The 23,429-nt window shown below is 37.2% G+C and overlaps 1 protein-coding gene across 2 annotated transcripts in view; it reads left to right on the forward strand.

Annotated features, from left to right (window-relative positions):
* Positions 1–21,471, forward strand: part of COX16 (cytochrome c oxidase assembly factor COX16) — a 48,549-nt gene extending 27,078 nt beyond the window's left edge. Inside the window, exons 3-4 of one of the 2 annotated variants that reach the window (XM_012574275.5) lie at positions 2,577–2,639; positions 16,587–21,471. In XM_012574275.5, coding sequence (XP_012429729.1) covers positions 2,577–2,639; positions 16,587–16,703 — 180 coding nt within the window. In that variant the 3' untranslated portion in view covers positions 16,704–21,471. The remainder of the gene's footprint in view (positions 1–2,576; positions 2,640–16,586) is intronic. The other variant, XM_072930075.1, reaches the window with a different exon arrangement.
* The last annotated feature ends 1,958 nt before the right edge of the window (positions 21,472–23,429 follow it).

Raw genomic sequence — 23,429 nt, forward strand, 5'->3', positions numbered from 1 at the left:
ATTTGGTAGCTGAAAAGCCAGGGTTTGCAGTCAAGTCATTAGAAAGTGCAGGTGACTGAATTACGGTGAAGGCTCAAGTATGTTTAAATTATTCTGTGTGAGTACGTATTTATGTAGGGGACAAAAAAGATAAAGAGAAGAGGAAATACTTTTTTTGTGGAACTTGGGGCAAAAGAGTGAGTTTTGTGGAGTGAACTTAAGGTGTATATGTAGTTTGCCCTCAAAACAGGGTTTAACTAGTCTTTTTAGGTAAGTTAATTTGCCAGATAAAATTTCTGCTATCAAAGAAGCAGCACTCTCTGTTCATTTTGCATTTACAGGGTATTTTTTCAAAAGAAATTTCAACTAGGCTCCTTAATTTCTGCCTTTCTGTTAATATTAAAGTTACAGCATCAAATTGGAATGCTATGTCTCAGTTTTAGCTGTCTTTCTGGAGGCAGAGCAGGATGAAGACAGGAGAAAGTCTGAAGACAGAAAGGGCTGGAAGGAAGGAGGAGCAGCAGTAGCTTAACTGATTGTTTGCCTTTGCCTTACACAAATGTGGCCATTCAAACACCACACATTAAACAAACACACCAGAAATTGATAAAATAAAACTTGATAATGGGATATTGAACTGTCTTTGTAAGTTAAATTCTGGCTGTATTTAATTAAGTAAAAATGATGTTTCAAACATGGTACTTTGCCTTAATATTAAATGAAGGGAAAATGTAGGTGAAATAAAACTGTTGCCGCCTTACTTACTGGAGCTTTTATTTCCCCTTGTCCATATGTGTATTGTGAGAACACAAAGCATAACAAATAGCATTTGCATTTAGTTCTGAATGAGGTCCATGATCACTCTTCTTTCTGTGAAAGCAAGCTTCAAAGCCTGTCTGGCTGCCCAAAGACTTTGCATTTCTGCACATGTGATGGATGGGTTCATTTTTCTAATAAAGCATGGCTGTTGTTGGAGGTTGTGGTCACAGGAGAGACACAATCCATCTTTAAGGAGGGGCAGTTCTACAGAGGCCTTGAATGCCAAGACAGAGATGGAACATTTCATTTTTTATTTGATGTAGAGGGCCAGTGCAGAGACACTCTCTTGTTTTAAATTTTTTTTTTTTTTTTTTTTTTAATTACTAAGAAGGTGGGAGCTGTATCCGGTACAAACATCAACCATTTTAGAGATTTTGGCTTAGGTCCCAAGTGTAATGAATCTGGAGGCTGCAAATGTGTGTGTTTCTATGGCCAGATCGCTGATGAGGTAGGAAAATCAAACCTCTGGCCATGCACAGATGGTGTTAGACTTGCCTGTCTGAGCATCCATCCTTAGGAACTGAGGTCTCACAGGCTGCATGCTAAGTAGCAGACAGTGCCTGTAATCAAAAGAAACATTATGGCCTAGGGAAATTCTTCAGAGCAATTCCCATCAATACACATAGTAAATGTGTATTTTAAGTACCTTTGAGAAGTAGGAACCCTTGTTAGGGGAGAATCTGAAGGTGGATCTTCTCATTGGCCAGGCAAATTCTGTTACGTGTATGCCCTCCTTTTTGCTTTCTGGACTACTTGTAGATGTTTGACGTTGGTTGTGATGAGGGTTACTGAGCCCTTTTCATTTAGATCAAAAAGAAGCAAATTAGTAGTAACAACTTTTCTTCACTGAATTAGTTGTAGTTGGACTAGCGTACGAGGGATGTAGAATTACACACGTTACCAGTCTCCTTATGGATCTGTTTTGGTTTTTAAGCTCTAAAAATGAGATTGTTCTCTCATGGTGAATTTATTTGGTATTTTAATTATATCGCCTAAAGACTATGTCTGAATACTGCATATGTGGCTGTTTGAGAAGAAGGTAGAATACTTTCTCTAAGTGTGAAGAATGCTAATTATCTTTTCCCCCTTAGCTTCTGCTCTTAGACCTGTGGGAGACAGACGTTATTTAGCAAAGGGAGGAATGAACATCATTTCTTCTGGGCTCAGAAGAAGTTAAAACGTTAAATGTGTCTGCTGTGGTTCATTGACATGTCTGTTCTTAGATTTGTTCTTTCAATAAGCATCTCTGAAAGGTGGCAGGAAACACCAGCACTGTCAGTACAGGATCAAAACTAGGAAAGAGCTGTGTGTTCACCAGAAAATGGGAAATTCAACTCGTGCTTAGACTTTAAAAAACCAGGATATATTGTATACCTACCTATTCACTGAACTCAACATTCAGAAGTATAATATGTTACAGAGTCCCAATTTTATCTTTCCTGTGCTTGTTTCATTTATTTATACTAAGCTTTGTTTAGTATAACAGTTTTAAACTTAACAGGTACGGATTTAAGTATCTAAGGTAATGCTAGTGCTGGGCTATAGTTAAAAGTGTGTTTTCCTTTGGAATTTAATAATTTGGCAGTTGATCTGTTTCTTTTCAGCCTGATTCTTGTGCTGTGATCATCATCCTGGTATTGGAATAAATGGCACATAAACTCTTTTAGAGGAGAACAGGGTTTGCATGTACCAATATTCAGTTTATTTGAGGTTAAGATTTCTTAAAAAATATATTCTTAAAAGCAAACATTTTTGCTGTATTTTTATTTGTCTTTCAGGTTGATCCAGCTTTGAAAGAAAAATTAAAACAGAACACTGTGACACTGGAATCTGAATATGAGGTAAAATAAATTTGTTGCCTGGGGCCCATAACCTTGGCTACCCTTGATTACCCTGGCTGCTGGTGGGTCGTATCTGTCCCTAACTAAAATTAGATCAACCATCTGCCTTTGACTCGCTGATGTCCAATAAAAACAAGGTTTTATGTAAAGAAAGGTTTTTTAACATGTAGTGCTTCTTTCTGAACACAGCTTTACTTTGATTTCCAGGCATCAAGTACAGTGGTACAAATAAATTCACTATTTCTGTGGTTAACCTGGTTTATAAATGTAGAGCTGATGTTGGTTTTAGAGGGAGTGTGTGTGAATGAAAGTCAGCACTTCTACTGCATGAGTTTGGATGATCTTTAGACCAAATTACAGAACAATGTGCATGATGTACTTTATGTTATTTCTTGCTTCTGAAATTTACGTGTATCTTTGAAACAACTGTCATTCATTTTACATAGTTTCAGAAAATTCTATAGAAAAATAGTTCGCTCTTACCTCAAAACTGCATTTTCTTCAAATATTACTGAATTCTAAAATGTCTGTTTTGACCAGTTCAGTATCCAGAGTCTCATAAATTTTCAGGCCTACAAAAAGCCATGTTAGAAAAACTGGAAAAAGCCTCCCTGTGACCAGAAACAAAGGATAAAGCTATTTAAGTTTATTCTTAATGTTTTAAAATTAATTTAATCAAATGTCCACCTAACACTTCATCTATCTCTGTGGCCTTTATGCTGAAAACAGATTTTTGTTTTCTTCCCATACCACATTTCCCATTTCTCTCACAAGCCTTTGAAGATCTCGATTGCACCCATTGCTCTCATACTTAGGTGTCCAAATGGCAGTACATAATCTGGATCATAAAATTTTACTATTTTATTACTCTTTTGTCATTTGTCTGAAATAAAAATAAAACCTACTTTTTGTACTTTCACAGGTGTAATTTCACAAAATATTTGCTAATTTTTACCATTATTGCAAATAACTTTGGGCTCTCCCCCACTATAAAGAATTGTGGTTTCTGGTGCAGGGAATAACAAGATGGAAAGTTCCAATGGAGACTTAAAACTTACGAATCCATTAAGTTCTGAGTGCTTCTGGGATTACTGTCTCTCAGTTTCCATTCAATATATTGTAATGCTGCTCTGATTTATTTGTGGACGAAAAAATAAAAAGAACCACAAGCAGTAAAAAGAAGGACATCTCAAACTCAATATCTAACCTCAAAATCAACAGATCTGTATTCTGATATACCATACTCTTTCTTCAGAAGATCAGTAAATAGGTTAAGGATAATATTTAAATAGCCATAATGCCATTTCCTTTATAGATAAATCAATGCTAATAAAATACATCTGGCATAACAATATATTACAAGCCTTCTTAGATAATGAGGCTCTGTTCTGATGGACAGAAATGACAGAAGCAATCTTATTTTTTCTTAATCTAAACTGTAGAGAGTTCCCAGACTGAAATTCTTCCAGAGTAGTGCTTGGGTGTTATAGAGGGTATATTCAGTTCAACAAAACAAATCGTTTTGCATAATGAAAATAGATTTGGATTATTGTTTTAAAATCTAATATCAATATATACTTTATTAGGAGCACCAACTTGCAAGCACACTTTAATTTCTTGCTTCAGTGAAACTACCAGCAGTCATGCACATAGTTTGCAGGCTCCACACTAAGTGTGTGACCATTTTAAGTCACTGTTATCTCTGTATTCTCGTGGACAAAATCTAACCAGTCACCCAGTTACAACTTACATTTAGGAGAGTAGTTTTCTGTGGACCCCATCTTTTCCAGACTAGAGGGGTTTGGGTGGACGTTTTTCTCCTTTCTTTATTTTTTGACTTGTCCAAAATACAGCTCTTAGGAACACCTTCTAATTCAATATATAGGTCACATTGAAGGATTACAGTGGTGGCTGTTACTAAATATGGTGTGATAAGAGATCAAGGGCAGTTAAAAAAAAAAAAAAGTTGCTGTTTGGATATGTAAAGCCTTATTTTACAATATTATTAGCATTATATCTGCAGCTGTTACGGAGGATACCATGCCAGCTCTTTTGAAGTGTGGTTGACTGATAAATGCAAATGTCCTTTGGCCCTCCCCAAGACTTTTAAAAATATCTTACTGTCCTTACAGAAATGTACATATTGAATTCATACTGAATTCTTCTAGAATGTCATAATTTCTTCTATAAGCATACATATATGCCCTTATGGGCATATTGCAAAAAGTAAAGACATTTCCAATATTTCAAACATGTTGAAATCTGCGTTTTGTCTCTGATGTGGTGGTCGTGGCAATGTAAAAAGATATAATCACAGACCTAATTTATTGTGATGAAATTAACATGAAGACATTTTCTTACCTTCTCATTTACTAAATTATATGTTCTCAAACTATAAAAGGTTTATTTCATACAGGAATCTTTCTGGCCAGGATACTGTTTTGAGGAAGGAAGAATTTGCATGTGTAATTCATACTGCATTTATTGTATCTCAGATCTGTTAATACTGGCATTTATCTTGTGTCTTGGGACATGCCAGAGGAGCAAGCTACCTTTGCATACACACTTCATTGTTTGTGCGTTCCTCTCTCACACTTTTGTGTCCTCATATGACCAATTAGTCCCTGCTACTCCCCTTTGCTTAATAAATCACAGCTCTGTCCACTAGTGGTGCTGGTACTAATGTGAATGCAGTTCTGCTGCTGAGCTGGGCCTTGTAGAACACACTGTAAAAAATGCTGAGTGTTTGACCTGTGACAAAAGCCTGAGTATTTTATTTGAAAGGACAAAAATTTGTTTGAAAAAGGGAGATTAAAAAACCTGATTAATATGATGAGTGAAAACCATTCTTGTGGTTTTTTAACAGTCATAGTACATTCCTTTTCATGTGTTTCATGCAATCTCAAAATAGCATTCCTAATTCTAGCACTTGGATTCTGTACTTCTGTGAAATTAATGGTCTAATAAACACTAAAAAATCTGGCCCTAGTTACATCACACCTCAAAATATATAATTGTTGTTAAGGGTTTTTCTAGCAAAGAAAAGCTTTATGAATTTACTAACATTCTGCCGTGGAAGAAATAATTTAAGTTTGAATCAAATATGTGATATTCAGTGGGAATCAATAGCAATTGAAAGTAGAGGAAAAAATATTCCAATAAATAAAAACGTGAAGGATTGCTATGGAAACAGTAAATGAGTTAGTCATAAAGCAGGGAAGACTGCTAAAATATGCTAAGGGCATCAGAGCTGTCTGATAAGTAATCTGACAAGGATGGGGTAAGAGGATGGTATTGCAACAAACCAAGAATAAAATAATGAGGATGTAAAATAATGAGTAGCCAAAATGGCAAAGTAGCAACATTCAAAAGCGTATCTGTATTTTTTTTAAGGAAAAAAAGTCCTTTTTATTCAAATGAGATGTGCTTAATAATAAAACAAGATGTTAAATACCTGCTAGACTTTGATGGTTTATAGCTATGTTGTAAGAATGGGCTTGGAACACTTCAGTGGCTGCTGGAAATTTCAGTCTGGGATGATGGTTCTCTGGGAATCATCACTGGGCAGGAAGGTGATACTATTAAAAGAGTTCTGGGAAATTTGGGACATACAGGCACTATTGAGTACTTTTTCAGTGATGTGAAAGAAATTGCACATTACTAATGTGCAAGTGATATGAAAATAGTAAATAATATTACAATAGTAAAACTGTGGCAAGGCAGGGACAGAGAACTGTTCATATTATTTGCTAACATGGGCCCATTAAAAGTGCTAAGTACCTTTTCGAGTAGCTGAAGTTATTTATTTAAAAAACTGAAAATGCAGGCCAGAATGGACTGCATTCTGAAAAACAGCAGCTCTGGAAAAGATTTAGGAGTTGGTGAATAAATTCAGCTTGATCTTCTAGTGTGATCTTGTGGCACAAAAGCTAATTCAGTGTGTGAATATGAACAGGAATGGTTGATGTAGGAACAGGTGATTTTACTTCTGAGTGTGGCATTTGTGAGGCTGGGACTGAAATTCTGGTTCTCCTTTTGGTATCCAGGTTTTGAACAAGGCTTTAAGAACAGATTGCAGAACAGGCTGACTGTACTAACTTAGGGCTCTAAAAAATTCCTTCAAAGAAACTTAAATATTTAAATAATATTAAAGGTACTGAGAAGAATGGTGTTTTCATATAAATACTTCCATAGGAAGAAGGTGATAGCAATTGAACATTTTTTACTGCAGAAAATGTATTAAACTTAGAAGTAAGATCTGTTCTTAATATCTGGGAATGTAATTTGAACACAAAAGAAAGACAAATTAATCTTCTGTGTTTCAGAATATCAAAAATGTAAAACTTTATAAAGTTTTCCTTCAGCTGGTTGCAAGGATGGCATAATTGACTGCAGGCTGGTCTGCAAATGGTCACACTAGAGAGTGCTGCTTTCGTGACTTAAAGAGTATGAATGTTGAGAAGGTTTCGTTCCTTATAATTTCATAATTCACAAAAAGTCAACATTAGCTCTGGACAGAAGTTTTTTAGTGGTTTGTCCTGAGAATTACAGCAAAAGACTTATAATTGCAGTATTGAAATGTATATTGAGGACAGTTCAAAAATTAAAAGTAGGTATATGGAGGTGTTTTGGGAATATAACCTATATATTTACTGTCTTAAAAGAAGAATTTGGATAGGCTCTTCTGAAAAAGACTCTGGCCACTTACTGGTCATTTGACATAACTTCAGGGATTGTGGTGTCAGCACAATGGATGAAACTTTCTTCAGGGAGTGACAGTGTAGTAACACAGTAATTGCATCCAAGTGTGTGGACATCAGGAGTGCTCTAGAAAGAAATTCCTTGATGTCAGTCATTGATATCTGCAAGTGTCTTGTTTTTGTCATTATCAGTACCAGATGATTACTGATTTTGTTGCTGTTGAAGAATTAACAGATTAGTGTACTGAATTGATTTGTTTCAATGTCTATGAAGATATTGGTGGCTAAATGCTTTGAGCTGTTTGAGAGCTGACAGAGATGTTGGGAAAATATCCCTCCTTAATGACTGTTAGGACAATAAATAGGTTGAGATAAATAAAGAGGTTGAGATACTTTTCTTCTCCCTGTCATCACTGTTCCTTCCATGCACTCTTCTTTCTTGGTGCATTGTCCAGCCTAGCCATTACATTCTGACTGCCCTCAGCTTGTTTCTGGGATAAGCTGAGTTTCTTGCATTTCAATTTATTCACATGTGAAATACTCTTTTATGTTTTTACTTCATTGTGAATCTTCAACACAGTGTTTTGTAGAGAAGTACAAAGTTCTGTTATTTCATCATCAATAGAAACTGCCATGGAAAGGATTTTAATTCAAATAGTTTGTGTTAGGCATTTTATTCTGAGTGGATATGCGATCCATAGCAAACATATAGATTTTTGATCTTTTCTTCTTGACATCTCAGTAGTTTGCTGTACCACAGTTCAATGTGTTCAAACAATAAACTATGTTCATAGGTTTTCATAGAGAAACACAAGAAGGTGGAATTTGGTGATGGGTATGTCACAGGAAGAATTCTGGTGGAAAAGTCTTTTGCAGGAAGAAAGACAGCCTCCAGAGTAAAGTTCATAGGGTGTCACTTTTTACTGGTTTATTTCTGGAATGCATTTCTATTTAATAGTCCTATAAATTCTTTTATGGTCATCTCTTAGCAAAGGATTGTTCCTTAACTGAGAGCTATTTCTTCATTATATGTTGCATTTGCACTTTCCTTATCCAGTAAGAAGATACTGATGTCTAATAGATGGAAAACAAGGCGAATGATTATCAGACAGCAAACATGGTTGGGACAGTTACAAATAATCTCTTCTCATCATCCTTTCTTCTCTCTCCAAAATAGAATCCTTAGAATCATCTTGCATTCCATGTGTGTTTTCTTGGTTTTTAATGCCACATGAATTGACCACCTCTTACCATGCTAGGGCCAGCACTGTGTGTTGTCTCAGATACAAAAATCCCAAAAGTTTGAGTAGGGCGAGTTGTATGCACACATCATGGCTGAATTCTTTCATTTATTGTTTTAAGGAATGCTGCTAGCTTCTGCCAGGCAGCCAGTATGGGGAACTTGTGCAGCTAGGTGAAAATGTTAAGCACTTCTGCCTTGTTAATGGGCCTCCAGTGGGGAATTGTTGGATCTTTGGTATGAAATCTCTCTGAAGTAGCTTTAGTGTAGTGGGGAAATTCAGCTAAACAGCTGAGGCCGTGTGTGTTTCTCTCATTATCTCCTTCTGAAGACGATACAGCAGAACAGATAATTTTGAAGGAAGTTCTTGTCTCAACAATCAGGCAAAGTGGTTTTTGCAAGAATATCCTAATTTTTGTTTTTCTTAGATTTTTTTTTCTCTGTTTTTGGCCAATTTCAAAAACACTGTCTGGAGTATTTTGTGATTGCCAGTGTACTTTCAAGTGATGTTCACGTGGACAATCAAGTCAAAATGTGAAATGCTTTAACAAATTATTATACAATTTTTACATGTTCTTTGCTTCTCAAATTATTGTTACCCATCATTATTTAATGTTCAAAGTATACTATAAAAACGTACTCTGCTTTAGCAGGTTACTGTCAGAGAATGGGTTACTGCTTGTTCTAACAGGCTTACTGATCAAACAGAAAAATTATATGCAAGATTCTGGTGGAGGCTGACCATGGAATTTTCACATTTCTTAGCTAAATAACCAAATTTCTAAAACTTGAATTAAGAAGTTCCCATGTTTTGCCCCTGACTTCATTGTGTGTCTGGTAAAACTTGGTATTTGCTCAGGTATTGCTGGGAGGCATCACTGAGAAGTTCACAGGCTGAGGGAAATGGTGTTGGTAAGTCAATATGTAATAATCCATCTTGTTCATAGCATCTTCCCCTCAGGTCATTGGAGAGCCAGTGTCCCCCTGTGTCATCTTACAGCTCTAACATAAATAGTCTTTAAGACAATGCAGTTCAAAACCAAAATACCTTCCAGCTCTAGAAAGACCCGAGACCTTACCTTCTAAAACTTCATGCTTGTAAAAATTTAAAAAGATGCCTTGATCTTTTTAAGTCTTTCTGATTTGATTATAAGACCTGTTGGTTCTAATAGAATGACAGTTATTCACGTATTATTTGTCAGCTGTACATTCAGCAGTATTGCTGAGACATAGCTTTACTGTTACTGGCAGTACAGCATGGGAATAATGCTCCTGCTACTGTTCTCATCAGTTAGAAAGGGGATGTTAGCTGCAGAGAAGAAACAGGAGGATTTTTTTCCCTATGAGAAATTGCCCAACAGCACAAATCAAACAGTAGCCATTGATGTTACTGTAAAACTATTTATGGCTGAACGATTTGAAATTGTGCTGTTAATGTTTAGCCCAAATCATAGTTTCTCAACAGGGAAAAGCATTCTGTTTCAGCATATATATTCATAAGGAAATTCTGGAAGAGAGGTGAGTGAGAAATCAGCAGGGAAGTGTAGATGAAAAGCAGAAGTCCTAAACTACACTAACTGTGTGAATGTTTCCTGAACCAAGTGAGACCAGGGTAAAGGGGGGAGCATATGAGAGGCAGGAGATTGAGCCCACCAGTTCAGAAGGGACAACTGCTTGGTAAGTTTGACTGCTGATTTGAAGTAGTGTGGTTACTTTAAAGTAGTTTTGTAATGGCCTGGATTTAAGTTTAATTTGACACTGTTGTTGTAAACCTTCTCTTGTTTCTTTTCTTATGCCCACACACTTCTGTTAGTAGTTTCATGGTGGTAACTGATCATTTCTTGTTGTGGTAATCTCTTAGCTCTTTGCTGTGGCGTTCATTGCAACTTTTCCCTCTCACATAAGAAACTTTGTTTTTCATATCTCTTCAGAAGGAAAAACACCATGTGTGACTCATGGGTCTCATATTTTTTTATCCTGGTACACTTCATCCTTTTTTTATTAGAGTATCTTTTAATCTTTATTAGAAGGACAGACTGCCAGATTTTATATACAGAAGGTAAAAAAAAATTGTCCACACTTCCAAGTATTCATAGTCTTAGGAGGTTGTTTGAAATAAACCACTTCATTGGTGTCAGAAGGGCTTTCTGGTCTCCAGATAGGGATGTGCTGTAGAAATCTGTATGGTCTTCTTAGCAGCAACAGAAATGTCATTTTTTACTCTTACTGGTCTCCTGCACTGTTAAAGATCACTGTTAAAGATCCTCTTCAGTCAAGTTCACCTTTATTTAGTTGAAAAAGATGCTGCAAACATCCCAAAAGTCTGTCTCTGGTTGCTCCTATTTTAGAGACTTGTGCTGCAGTAACTAGGACATCCCTTTACAGTAAAGTTTAGTGTGATACAAACTTAGCAAGACCAAGCAGTCAGATTTGAGAAATTCCTTGGTCTTGTTGACTTGGCTAGGTCTCCCAAGTAGTGGATTTAGGGATAAATCTTAGTAAGCAGCACCTCTCTTTCTGGGGTAGAATAACCATGGCTTGATAAAACTTTTCTATATGAGAGAAATGAAAACTGTCCAAAATGTACCTAATTTCTAAGTTAAAAGTGGATTTTACTGAATTTGGGATGTTTGATCTTGTTCTCATCTAATAGCATCATCTGCAATCATGCTATTATTTATGTTGGACCTTTCTGAGTTTTGTTTTTGTTTAGGAAAAGATAGACTGAAAGTAAATGACCCATGCTCCCATTCTTTTGATTTTGCCATAAAGCTTGTGAATCTTTTGGACTGAGAAGTCCATCTTGGGTGATCTGCAGATGTAATGCATAAATGACACTGGATTATCCTCTGAGATTTATTGTGGTTTTTAAGAGATTCTGAATTTTAAGAAGGAAAACTGCTTGTAAATTAGGAGGAAATCATGGCAAGGCCTAATTCCAGAAGGAATTCTGTCTCATATTACTTTCTCATCTGTTAAAAATTCAAGGCTTTGTAATTATGTAGTTTTAGCTGAGTGATACAATTGTTTAGTTTACTGAGCACTTTGTATCACCATAACACCTTCAAATCAAACTATGAGAGTACTCTGTGAACATTAATTAAATTCTGTGACACCTCCTAGGTGGAGGCAAGTCCTGTTCACATGCTTTGCATGGGGAAAAGGTTGCACAGAGAAACTGGTGGTGCAGTTCCTCAGTATGCATCTTCTGTGCCAGTCCCCCCTCACCCCCAGCAATTCTTCTCTTAATGAACAAAAAAACAATCTCATTCTGGCCATATTTTGCTGCTTACTAATTTGCTTGTTTTCTAATAGCATAAAAACTAAACATTCTCTAATTGGGAAAAAAAAAACCACTTCTTTTTAAACTGAGATTCAATCACTAATCATGGGCTATTAAATCCCAGATTATTAAATCACTAATTGCAGATATTAAATTCTGTCACTTCCTAGGCAAAGTAAGTAACACCCAGTTTATATTAAGAAAATGAGATGTCAAAAAGATGGCTCTGTGAAAGAGTTATATAAAAAACCCCACTAAAGCTGTATCAGTGTGATGATGAAGTTAAGATTTTCAGTTATGCACAAAACAGCAGATTCAGTGTTAGCTGTAATTCTGTACCTCTTCATCTATATATCATTATAGAGCTCCTCAATATACCTTTTGTCTCTTCAAGCTTTTTGACACTTTTAAAAAACAGACTGTTCAATTGGTTTAATTCTTTCACTGCCTCTTACAGCCATGAGAATATTTTTCCCTGGCTCATCTTTTGTCTGCAAATGGGTTTGCTTACTATAATGATGGGAAATAATTGGCTCTCTATATCAGAGCTATTTCTTTCTGTGGTGCTCATCACAGAATTTATTTCATCAAGCTGTAAAGTAAACAGGATTCTCTTATCCCTCATTTCACATGTGAGAAACTGAGACTAAAGCCAAGCATTTTTTTCAAGCGGCCACCTTGAATTTACTCAGACTGAACACTAATAGCTCTAAATGAATTTCTGCAGACTTTAGTTTGTGTATTGTGGCATGAAGATTGTCCTGTAAGAGTAGAATTCAAACTATTTTTTAGATTTTGTCTTCTTTTAAGGCTGTCAGAGGCTTATAATTGTACTTAACCCAGGCATTTGAACCAGCAATTAAGAAGTGAAGGTCTTTTTATGTCCTTTTTGATACTTTTGCACCAGTCAATCCCATTTAATAAGTCTTAAAAGTCAAGTGTGGCAAACAGTTGAACATACTTTTCTTTTTCACTGTGCCTGTCTGAATAACTGCATTTTTCCCCTTGAATTTACAGCTTCTGTCAGTTCTGTACTCTTAAGAGGCAGTTTAGCTGATTTAGGGAGTGAATCAGTAGATTTAATGGACTACACTGATCTTACTTTAAACAGCTAATTTTCAATATCCTTTGGGCTATTTGAGACAAGCAGGAAAAGTGCTGCTGATCTGATCTGATTACATTTCATTGTAGTCTCCAATGATTGAGCGTTTAGTATGTTTGAATTGGGAGAAGTATTTCGGGTTTTAGGCTTCCAGTTTATATGAATTTCAGTTTAGTAAAAGCTGGAAGTAGTTTGACATGTGATGTCTTTATAAAGTTAGGTAGGCAGAGTCCAAGTGGGGCAAATGAAAACAAGAAATAACAAATTAAGAAGACCTAGCCTGATAAAATGAAAGATGTTGACTTCTGCTCAGCTTCATCTGAGAGCAGAACTAGCTGCTTGCCTGAATTCTCACTGTACAGCTCAGGCAATCTCAAGGATCTGTGTAACTTTGCAGCTGTTGCTGCACCTAATTAAGAGTACTGTCAATCTGGTCTTCTCATCACTGAGATGAATTTAAAATGTAGCTATGTGCATAGCTTTAGTCTACATCTAATGTAGCTATTTATTCTGGGATGATTCTGTTGTAAGAGTTTTCATGTCAGTGACCAAGCAAAAAGGGTAGGTTTTTGCTCAGTTGTATGTGGGGTACTGTCTTGGTTTAACCCCTACAGCCAAGCCCCACACTGCTGCTCACTCACTCCCCATGATGGGATGGGGGAGAGATTTGGAAGGGTAAAAGTGGGGAAACTCATAGATTGAGATAAAGACAGTTTAATAGCTAAAGCATAAGGTGCTGGTGTAAGCAAAATAAAACAAGAGATTCATTTACCAATTCCCGTGGGCAGCAGATGTTCAGCCATTCCCAGGAGAGCAGGGCTCCATCACATCAAAAGGTTGCTTTGAAAGACAGACTCCATCTCTCTAAATGTCACCCTATTCCTCCTTCTTCCCCCAGCTTTACATGCTGAGCACGGTGCCATATGGTGTGGGATATCCCTCTGGTCACTTGGGGTCACCTGCCCCAGCTGTGTCCCCTCCTGTGCATCATCAGCTCACTGGCAGGTGGGGTGGAGGGAGAAGCAGAGACAGCCTTGGCACTGTGTGAGCCACTCAGCCATAATGAAACCATCCCTGTGTTACCAACATTGTTTTCAACACAAATCCAAAACATATCCCTATACTTCCTACTATAAAGAAATGTAACTCTACCCCAGACCCAGCATAGATATATGTGAAAATAGCTATTCAGAAGGAAAGCATTGCAGTACAGATTTTCACATCCCCTTTCAGTAGCGATACTCCTTATGCTTATCCACATGCAACAGGAGTGCTCTGTTATCCCAAAATTGGATAATATCAGTACAAGAAAGTTGGAATGTCAAATCATTCTGTCTTCTGATGACTGATAACTATTCCATAAACTAAATTTTTGCAGATACTGTCCCATGGTAGTAAGGAAGGTTGCTTTTTTCTTGAATTGCAGTAAGATATTACGAAGTGTTTATACATGACGCAAAATGTTAATGATCTCTATAAATACAATGATAATAAAAAAACATAGTCTTCCTATGTATGCATTAGAGCCTTTATTTCTTAATTGATCAATAGATCTTATTTGTCATTTCAGGCAATGCCATTCACTGCACGTAACCCTTGGTTGTTTTATTGTGTCAGTGTATCCCAGTGTGTTTTCTAGGTACCTTTATGATTTCTATTCGAAATTACCAAGATACTTTCTGGTACTGGTTTGTATGGATACTATAGTTTTGAAATGCTTCTTGTTTTTGACAAACCTCCTCTCTGTAAAGCCTCTCTGAAGTTTCAGGGACAAATTAATATGAACTTTTTGGTAAAGATCTTCAGTACGCACGTCTCTTTCGATAGACTTCTTTATGTAGCCTATCTTTAGATGGCACAGGTTTGTTGTACTTACTTTAAAAGTTGATTAATGTTCAGGCTTCGGGAGACAAACAAATTTGTAATAGTTGAGATCCTCACAGGTGTCTAATACTTTTGTGTTTAATTAAATCAGCGTGCATCCCTTCTGTTAAAGCATAAGGTTATTTTAAGTGTCATTTCCTTGACACTTCCATTAGAATTAGATGTTAAATTCTGAATTTGCCATCGGAGGAGATAGTCACTGTTGTGTGGGATGATGAGTACCTTTCCTCCTTCTCTCTCCTTCCATGTCAGCACAGATCCCTTCTGGAGAAATGAAGTACTAGCTAAGCATAAGATGTATAAAGTAGTAAAGACAATTCTTCAGAAAGACTTATGCCAACTCTACTGTACAAAAAATTCAGTTGCTCTTACCTTGTGAAAGTCTGCTATGTTTGTGCATGTGTTCTCATATATCTTCTGTAGAGTCATGCCTAATTTCTTTGGATACCTGTCTAACCTCATTGCAATTTCCTCAACTGTAGAAGTATCAAGAAACTTTCACATAACATGAACTAAGCAGCAGGTCTATTCTATTGTAGCTGTTGATTTTTTTGCAGCCATTATTCAAATCCCCAGGTATTTGCCATTTATTTGAATGACTGATAGTAGACAAATTAGGCCACAAGCTTGGGGCAGGGTGAAGTATTTTCTGGTGTATTTTTACAGCATTTGCTGAGATGAGGCCTTGATCACAGGTCAGGTTTAAGTCCCACTGCAGTAAGTATCTTTCATTATTGGAATGCAGTGTTGCCCTGTTTAGTAGTGTCTAGGACAGTGCTGATTCTGGCAGTGGTACTGACCCTCTCCTCAGTCTCCCACCATGTCAGTGTGCTGTTCCACAGTTGGCATGTGAGACTTGAGGTCTCTGTCTTGGGAAGGGAAAGCTATGTCTCTGCCAATAGGACTGCGAAGATGCAATACATGTTTGTGTTCTTTGACTGCAGCACATGGTAGGTGAGGTCAGAAGGGCACCTGTTCTTCATTTATGTTGCCTCTAAGTCATTGGTAATCCTGAGGGGGGATGATAGTAGTAGGCAAAAAAAAAGGGTAATGAAATCTAGTTTTTCAATACCTGACAGTTCAGTCAGCATATCTCATGTATGACTTAGTAAGAGGCCTGTCTGTGGTGGCTGGGTGCCATGGGAGACTAGTCAGCAGAAAGCATTGCATACCTCTCTCAAGTTAAAACCACATGGATCGAAGAGGTTTGCACTGTTGCTGTCTCTCTTTGTGCTAGATAATGAATCCTTTCCAGCATGCTTTGTATTTTTGCTGACAGGATACTTCAGCTCACTAATTACTAATCATTCTATTTGAGCTATACCAATACTTGTCACTCCTACTACTTCAGTGTTTGGCAGACTTGCAGTTGAAGAACAGATCTGGAAAACAAGGTGAGAGGAGAAAAAGTGAATACAAGGTATCTATCTTCAGTCTTGCTCACATGCTGCAGTGCTTCCTGTCCTTAAATGTTACTTACCTGCTGAGAAGCAGATGCAGTAATGCCTGTCTTAGTCATTTATGTAGCTATATGGATAACTACTAGGTTTTTCTTCCTTCTTGTTGAACTTCTCATACAGAGTAGATGAAAGTTCATAAACCCAATGGTGATATTGAATTTCTTGTGAAAAAAAAATCAGTTTGGAATCATATGTACTTTAAATTATGGATCCATCAAGGTGACCCTATTTTTTTTTTTTTTTTTTTTTTTTTTTTTTTTTTTGCTGTTTGTCTGCAGAAGCTGGAAAAATCTAACTTGGATAACTGGGAGAACATCAGAGGACCCAGTCTGTGGGAAGATTCCAGGACAGTTCAGAAACAACGGCGGGAAGCTCTCCGTCTCAAGACTGAGTGACTGAGAAAGCCACCTTTGGTGCCTCTGGGAAAAAAAAATGTCTCATGCTGGACTGTCTTAATTTTTAATCCAGTGTCAGGAAGAGACATGGGAGCATTTGCACTGAACAATTCAGCTGGTGTATATATAAGTAACAGTGAGATCAGTCCAAAAGGCACTGTATTATATGAAGCTCTTTGCATTAGTTTGTATAGAGTACCACAGGCTGTATATGTGAATTTTCAATTAAAAAAAAGCTGATTATTCTACTGAGAATATCCGCTTGTTTTTCAGTCTCTAACATTCAAAATTGCTTCAGCAAGGAATAACATTTCAAGAGTCACTTGTCAGTACCAGAAGTTGTCATCCTAATGAGAACAACAGTGCTGTCATCTAGATGTGTGTGACCAGATAAGTGCTGCTTCAGGGAGCCCTCTGCATGACTTCAGGCTCTTTAGCTTGGAAGGGACTCCACAGGATTACGAGCTGTTCAGAACAATGAGTCCAGTTTTGGCTAAATAATAGTCTTGTGTTTCATTTCCAAGGACTGTGTAAAGGCATGTACTGAGTGTCAGCTGATAATTGGTCAAATAACATTTGTTTAGCTGGTTAAATTGTTTAGAGATTAAATTTTTATGATTAGTTTATCAGTACCTTTATGCAGGCTGGACCTCTGCTCTGGAACCTCTCAGTTTAGATTGGAAGAACTCTTCCTTGCAAAGCGCTGTGCTGTTTCTCTGTGAGTAAATATTGTAGCAGAATCTTCTTGAACCACTACATAGTGGCAAAGCTTATCTTACATGTATATTTGTGCACGTGCATAGAAACTTTTGTGTTTCAATCAATTCTTCTGAAATGCTTGTCTTTTTGTATTTGTCTTTGTGTGCTAAGTCTTTGCTGTTAGAGGACGTTATGCTAACATTCAGGACCCTTCTGCCGAGAGAGTTCATTGAAGAAGCACCTACTCAATTTTTCAAATGAAATGAAGCGTTCGATAAGGTGTTGCAACAGACTTGTGAAACTCCTCATCAGAGGAATGGAGCAATAGAGCACACATTAACAGCAGAGTCTTGTTTCAAAACTCTCAGTGACACCTATTTGTAAATCCTTTTGGAACTGTCTTTGGAAAAAGTGTGGCCTTACTCCCCTCTGCAGGATGTGTCAGCTGTAAGCTGAATGTCCTTTTGGACACTTTTTTTAGGGTAGCCTCCTCATGTAGATCTTCTTTCAGCAGTTCATTTTCCTTAGACTGACAGTGGTGAGGTCCAGTCTTTCACTTAAGAGGAAGAATTAACATTAATTTTTAGGGAGTTTTAAAGGAATTCATAAAGCATCTTTGAAATCTTAGGCATGTTTTCTTCTGATAGAGTTGTGAAAACCATCAGATTGTGGTGGATGAAATCTGGAACAAAGTTGGAGCTGTGTGTTTGTGTATGTCTCTGTTCAATGTCATAGATATCTCTGCTTCTAAATCAAAGTATGAATGAATTAAACCACTCAGAACAGGAACAAGAGGAACAATGCAAGAGTAGGTAATAATAAATGCTATAGGGAAACCAGTGAAAAGCTAGAATACAGAGGCATTAAGCTGTGCTAGACCTAGACAAGGAGGAAATTGGTTTAGTTGTTATGTCATTAGGCAAATAAAATATAAATATGACAACTAGGGAGTAGTTAATACTGCATTACTTTTTAAGAACTTTTTCAACTCTTAAATTCAAGTTGAGATGCAGTTCCACTGACTGTAAGATTGATCATTCGAAGGACATCAGAGCTTTGGCTACACTGACAGAGTTCTCTCAGGACTCTTGCTGCGTCACTGCTACTGTTACAGTGAGAGCTAGACCATTGGAAATGTATCTTTACATTCCCCACTGGTATGGACTCTGCAAACTCACTACCTTTTTGATAGGATGCACATCTTCCTTTTCCCTGCTTTGAGTGAAGGAGATGGGAAGCTGCCCTTGCTTTGCATATGGAGAGGCGTGCTCAGCTCCCAGGCTGGTGTGATGGCTCACAATATGGACCAGCGCTGCTCCTGGAATAAACACATGGCTTTCTAAGAACAGCATGTGGAGGAGAAGCAGCCCCTTTCTCTACGGGAAGAAGCAAAGATATTTCTCTTAAAGAAATAAATGACCTTAAGATTGTCTGTTTTCTTGATGAACAAAACACTCACTGAACTATCCTGTGTATTTTTATTTATTTGATATTCTGCAAAGACTGTTCTGTCTTATTTCAGCAGGTTTGGAATGTAGTTGTAAATAATTGCTTACATGGAGCAATATCTCATGTCCTGACTTAGGACCCAATCTTAGTTGATTGTTTGCTGGTTGTGAGGTCACCTTTCCCTTTTTCTTAGGCACTAAATCCTGTTGTTTCTGGGTGCGTATTTGTAACTACCTTTGAAGTGGCCTCTCTGAAAAGCAATGGATTTATCTTAGCATCTCTGAGAAAAAAATTATATGCATTTCGAAGACTTTCCAACTTGCCCTTCTCTTCAACTTCCATTTTAGAAGACAGCCTATATCTATTGATTGTCCACTAAAATAAAACCCCACCATGTTTTTTAATGCTGACTTATTTTAATAATTTTTATAATGTTGACTTATTTATGAATTATAAAAAAAACCCAAACCAACAATAGCTGGTACGGAAGCTGTACTTTTCATAAAATGGGAAGGGCTATTCCAGCAATTCATCTTTATTGCCATGCACTTGAACAATGGCTTGATGTTTTATGCTGTGCTTTTCTTACCCATCGAATTGGAATAATACTTTTGAAAGGCATGTTGAGAGCCAATTAAGTCTCTTAAATTGTCATGCAACCTAGAGTAGAAGGCACTCCAGAAATGTGGAGAATTACAGTTCATAATAGTAGCAGGAGAAGCAAACTTCAGTTAGTTCTGAATTCATGCTCAGTTTGGCTGCTTATTTGAACTATCTTTTTGAAAGCCATTTAGAGCACTTCTAGTTATCTTTAAGGCTCCTGAAGTCAACTTTGTTCAGCTCCTGAATCATAATTCTAAACATCTGTGAGTGGAGGGGTTCAGAGATAATTAATACAATTGTCAGTCTGAGACATTGGTTGACATTTTTGCATCTTCTTTAGTAACTGACATACATAGGTCTGAAGAGAATGAAAACAAGACTTTAGTCAGAGGTGTTCACTATTACAAAGGTAAAAGAGAGGACTGAAGAAGCCAGATCTTCTAATCAGTGTTGCTGAAATTAAAGAAGCAAGCCTGGCTAGGTGTTTGTGTGTATGTGGGCTGAAAAATCAGTTTCAAAATCCCTGTTCTGACAGTAAAGGAGAAGGTGTGTATCTCTCTCCTAGAAACTGTAGAAAGGTTGGTTTTTGGGATCTTCCATAACAAGAAAAGCAGCAGGACATAGAATTGGAAGAAATCTGGGGCACCTGTCTCCAGGGACAAGGAGAGGTTAGCACAGCACCACAGATACGTGGGTATCTGCCTGGATGGTTCCTGGTGGCAGCTGTCTGCAGCTCAAAATGCTGCCCAGACCTTTGTGTGAGATCTGCCCTGTGGATCCTACTTATTGAGAGTTGTTTTCCTAAAGTACTTTGAATGTGCAGATGAGTGGGTAACCCAAAATGCTCAACATCTCAGTTCAGCTGTAACAGATGAAGGAGAGTGTTACTAAAAGCTGTAGCTGCTGTGGTGCAAAGAAGATTTCAAAACTACCGAATAGCACAGCAGTTGAATTTTGAAGTGCCTTGATACATCTGGAGGAGCAGCTGGATGTTAAAAACTTACAGAATTAGAATGCAGAGAGCAATCTCGCTCATAGTGATCTTCCAAGGTCTTGAAAAAGGCTCCAGTAGCCGAAAAAGATAGGTCATGGTGCAATAAGACATGAGTGATGGGAGTTTTAGATCAGAATATAGAATGCAGAAATTTCTGAAAAGCAACTTAAGTCTATCCTATCATCAGCTAGGGACCAGTCCCAAAAAGCAGAGGAAGAAATCCATTTCTTCACAGAGAAGCAGCAATTTAGAGAAATTTGAAGGTCAGTGTTCATTTGATGTTTTACATGGACACTTGGTGTTTCACTGTGCTTGCCTGTGTGTGGGTGAAACTCAAAACAGTTTTCACCTGTGTGAAATAATGTGAAATACCTACACAGACCCTTGTACTTCTTGATGATCTTGCATTTGCTCTGACTTGCTATGTGTGCATTTCCAGCTTGAATCCAGGGCAAGTTTCATTTTATATTCTGTATTTTCCAGAGGCACTTTTTTTCTGCAAGAAATGGAAAGCCTAATATTATCCTTTGCTACAAACTATGTCCACTTAAAAAAAAAAAAAAGATACTTGAAGTCTTAGGAAAGCAGAATAACTATTTTTACATAAAGATGGTTAAATAATTTTCCTTAAAGCTTTTATGGTTAGAAAGGCTGCTTATTGCCAGTGTTTTCAGTGGAAAACCACCTTTCATCTTTCAGTGAAGTAAGGTTCTCAAAAAAATTTCCACTCTTATTTTAGACTAGCTGAGTAGAAGCCTTTAATCAAAGGAAGGTAATTGCTTAGTATTAGGCCTTCATTTCTTACAAGGGCTTGCAACCAGACTCAGCCAACACACAAATAGTCTCTAGACTTAGAAACAAAAGCTCCATACAGATGTTTTTCTTAAAATTTGTACTCTCCACAGGAGCCAAAAGCGGTCTTTCATACCACTGGAATCAGACTGACCATATTTTCTTGTTAAGTATGTGTTTAACTACATGTGTAACTGTCTTGCAGGCAAATAAAGTTTCACCCTCACTGTTTCTGTGCAGCCTGGGTATTAAAATCAAATGCAACAGGGGGTAGTGCTTCAGAAAGGACATATGAAATATGTTTATGCATTGCAAATGTGAATGGTATTGCCACTGTCTCTGTAGAAGAAATCCATTGCCTTTCACCTAGCATGTTTGGAGCCTGGCACGATGTGCCTCAGCTGGTGGAAAAAATGACCGTAGCTTTTTAGCATGTCTGTTTCAAGGTACTTGATGAGATCCTTGATGTTCAATACCAACTCCATTGTGTGTGTTCAGTATCAAATCCATTATGGTATCAACCTCAAGGAGGCCTGGTGGCTCCCAGGATGATCCCTTGAGGACCAGGGGCAAACCCAGCTCTCTGCCTTACAGATCTGTTCTCCCTCCTCTTTCTGTTCTGTCTTCCACTGTCCCTCCCAAAAGGTAACAACTCATTCTGTGAGCTGTTCTTTTCTAATGAAACTGGCTGTAAAATGTCACCTTCTTTTTTAAAGTTCACGGTCTGCCATGAATTGAAGAATAGTTGTTTCTAAATGAATTTGAATTTAAAGCTCAATGTAAGCTCAGAACAGAGACCAGTATTACATCTCTGTAAGGATGGCACCCAGCATACACTGGGATCTCTTTTTATCTTCAGATATACAATGCTGTGCTCTCTATTTTATGTACAAAGGAAATTAAATGTACTTTTTTCTTTAAAAGATGAGATTTTCATCTATCTCCAGCTGTCAGTTCCTAATAATGTTGCCCAGAGAAGTGTTATCTGTGATTTAGTGGCTTTAGTGGACTATCTTTTGTTCAACAGAAAACAGCAGAATAAAATTTCAGTTTAATATAGCTCTTTTCTTACTCCTTCTGAATAAACAGAGGAAAAGAGGAGAGCAAGAGCAAAGAATCTCGAGTTCCAGACTCAATTTTATTCTCATTTTTAGTAGATAGGGCATTTTAAGAAAGGAAAGGAGGAAAAAAAAAAAAAAGAAAAGAAATACAGAAAGCAAAAATGCTTAGGGACAAAAATAGTAATAGAAAACAGTATTTTTTTCTGACTGGTCCCTCTGGATAAAACAGCAAGGAAAATTATTTTTGTCTCAGGAAAAATATCTGAGCTCAAAAAATACTCAGGTCCAAATGAAAATTCAGATATAATATTTTGCAAGTTAGTGGTTTTAGAAATACTTTCATTTGGATGAAGTACAATGTTTTATTTTGTTTTTCATGTTTTTCCATTCTTGATTCTTCTTCGTGAGGTACCTTAACTCTGGAAACGAAAAACCACCACTGATTTTAAAAATGTAGTTTTTACTTAAAAGATTGACAGCACAAAATGCTTCAACAGTTTTCAAAACTTTTCACAGAACGTGTTCTCAATACGAGTAAATCTATCAAAAATAGGTCTTTCTCATTGAACAGATTGCAAAATGTCAATCAAGCATATTTTTAAAAAAATGGTAAAATATCTTTTTTCAGGGTTCACCACTCAGTTTCTCTGTTAGTTGGTGAGTGCTGATGCTCTTTACTGACAAGGATGTGACTGCACACCCTTGTGGCTGGGTGTGCCAGCCTTCTCCTCACCAGATGTGCACACTGCATTCAGAAAGTGGCACTCCTGCAATTTAACAGAGCACTTCACTGCTCAGTAACTCGTAAGAAAAGACCTACCCCATATTGCATTCAATATTCTGCTATGCCAGGTAATGATAATGTAAGTTTTACACCAACTGATGAAGTTTCCTTGAAAACTAGTTTCTTTTCCTCCCTGCTTTTGATAATTCCACAGCCTAAATGTATTTGTCCCGTTTCTGTTAAATTATGTCACTTTTAGATATTCAAACAGCATGCTCATATGTCAGGATACATTAAGAAGAAACCCAAGATTTTTCCCAGTGTAAAAAAAGGCATCACTGCTGTTTACATGCTTCAGGGTTTCCATAATTTTAAGTTACCTGTCTAGCAACAAACTGGCAATC

Source organism: Taeniopygia guttata, chromosome 5 (genome assembly GCF_048771995.1).
Source record: "Taeniopygia guttata chromosome 5, bTaeGut7.mat, whole genome shotgun sequence".
Lineage (NCBI taxonomy): Eukaryota > Metazoa > Chordata > Aves > Passeriformes > Estrildidae > Taeniopygia > Taeniopygia guttata.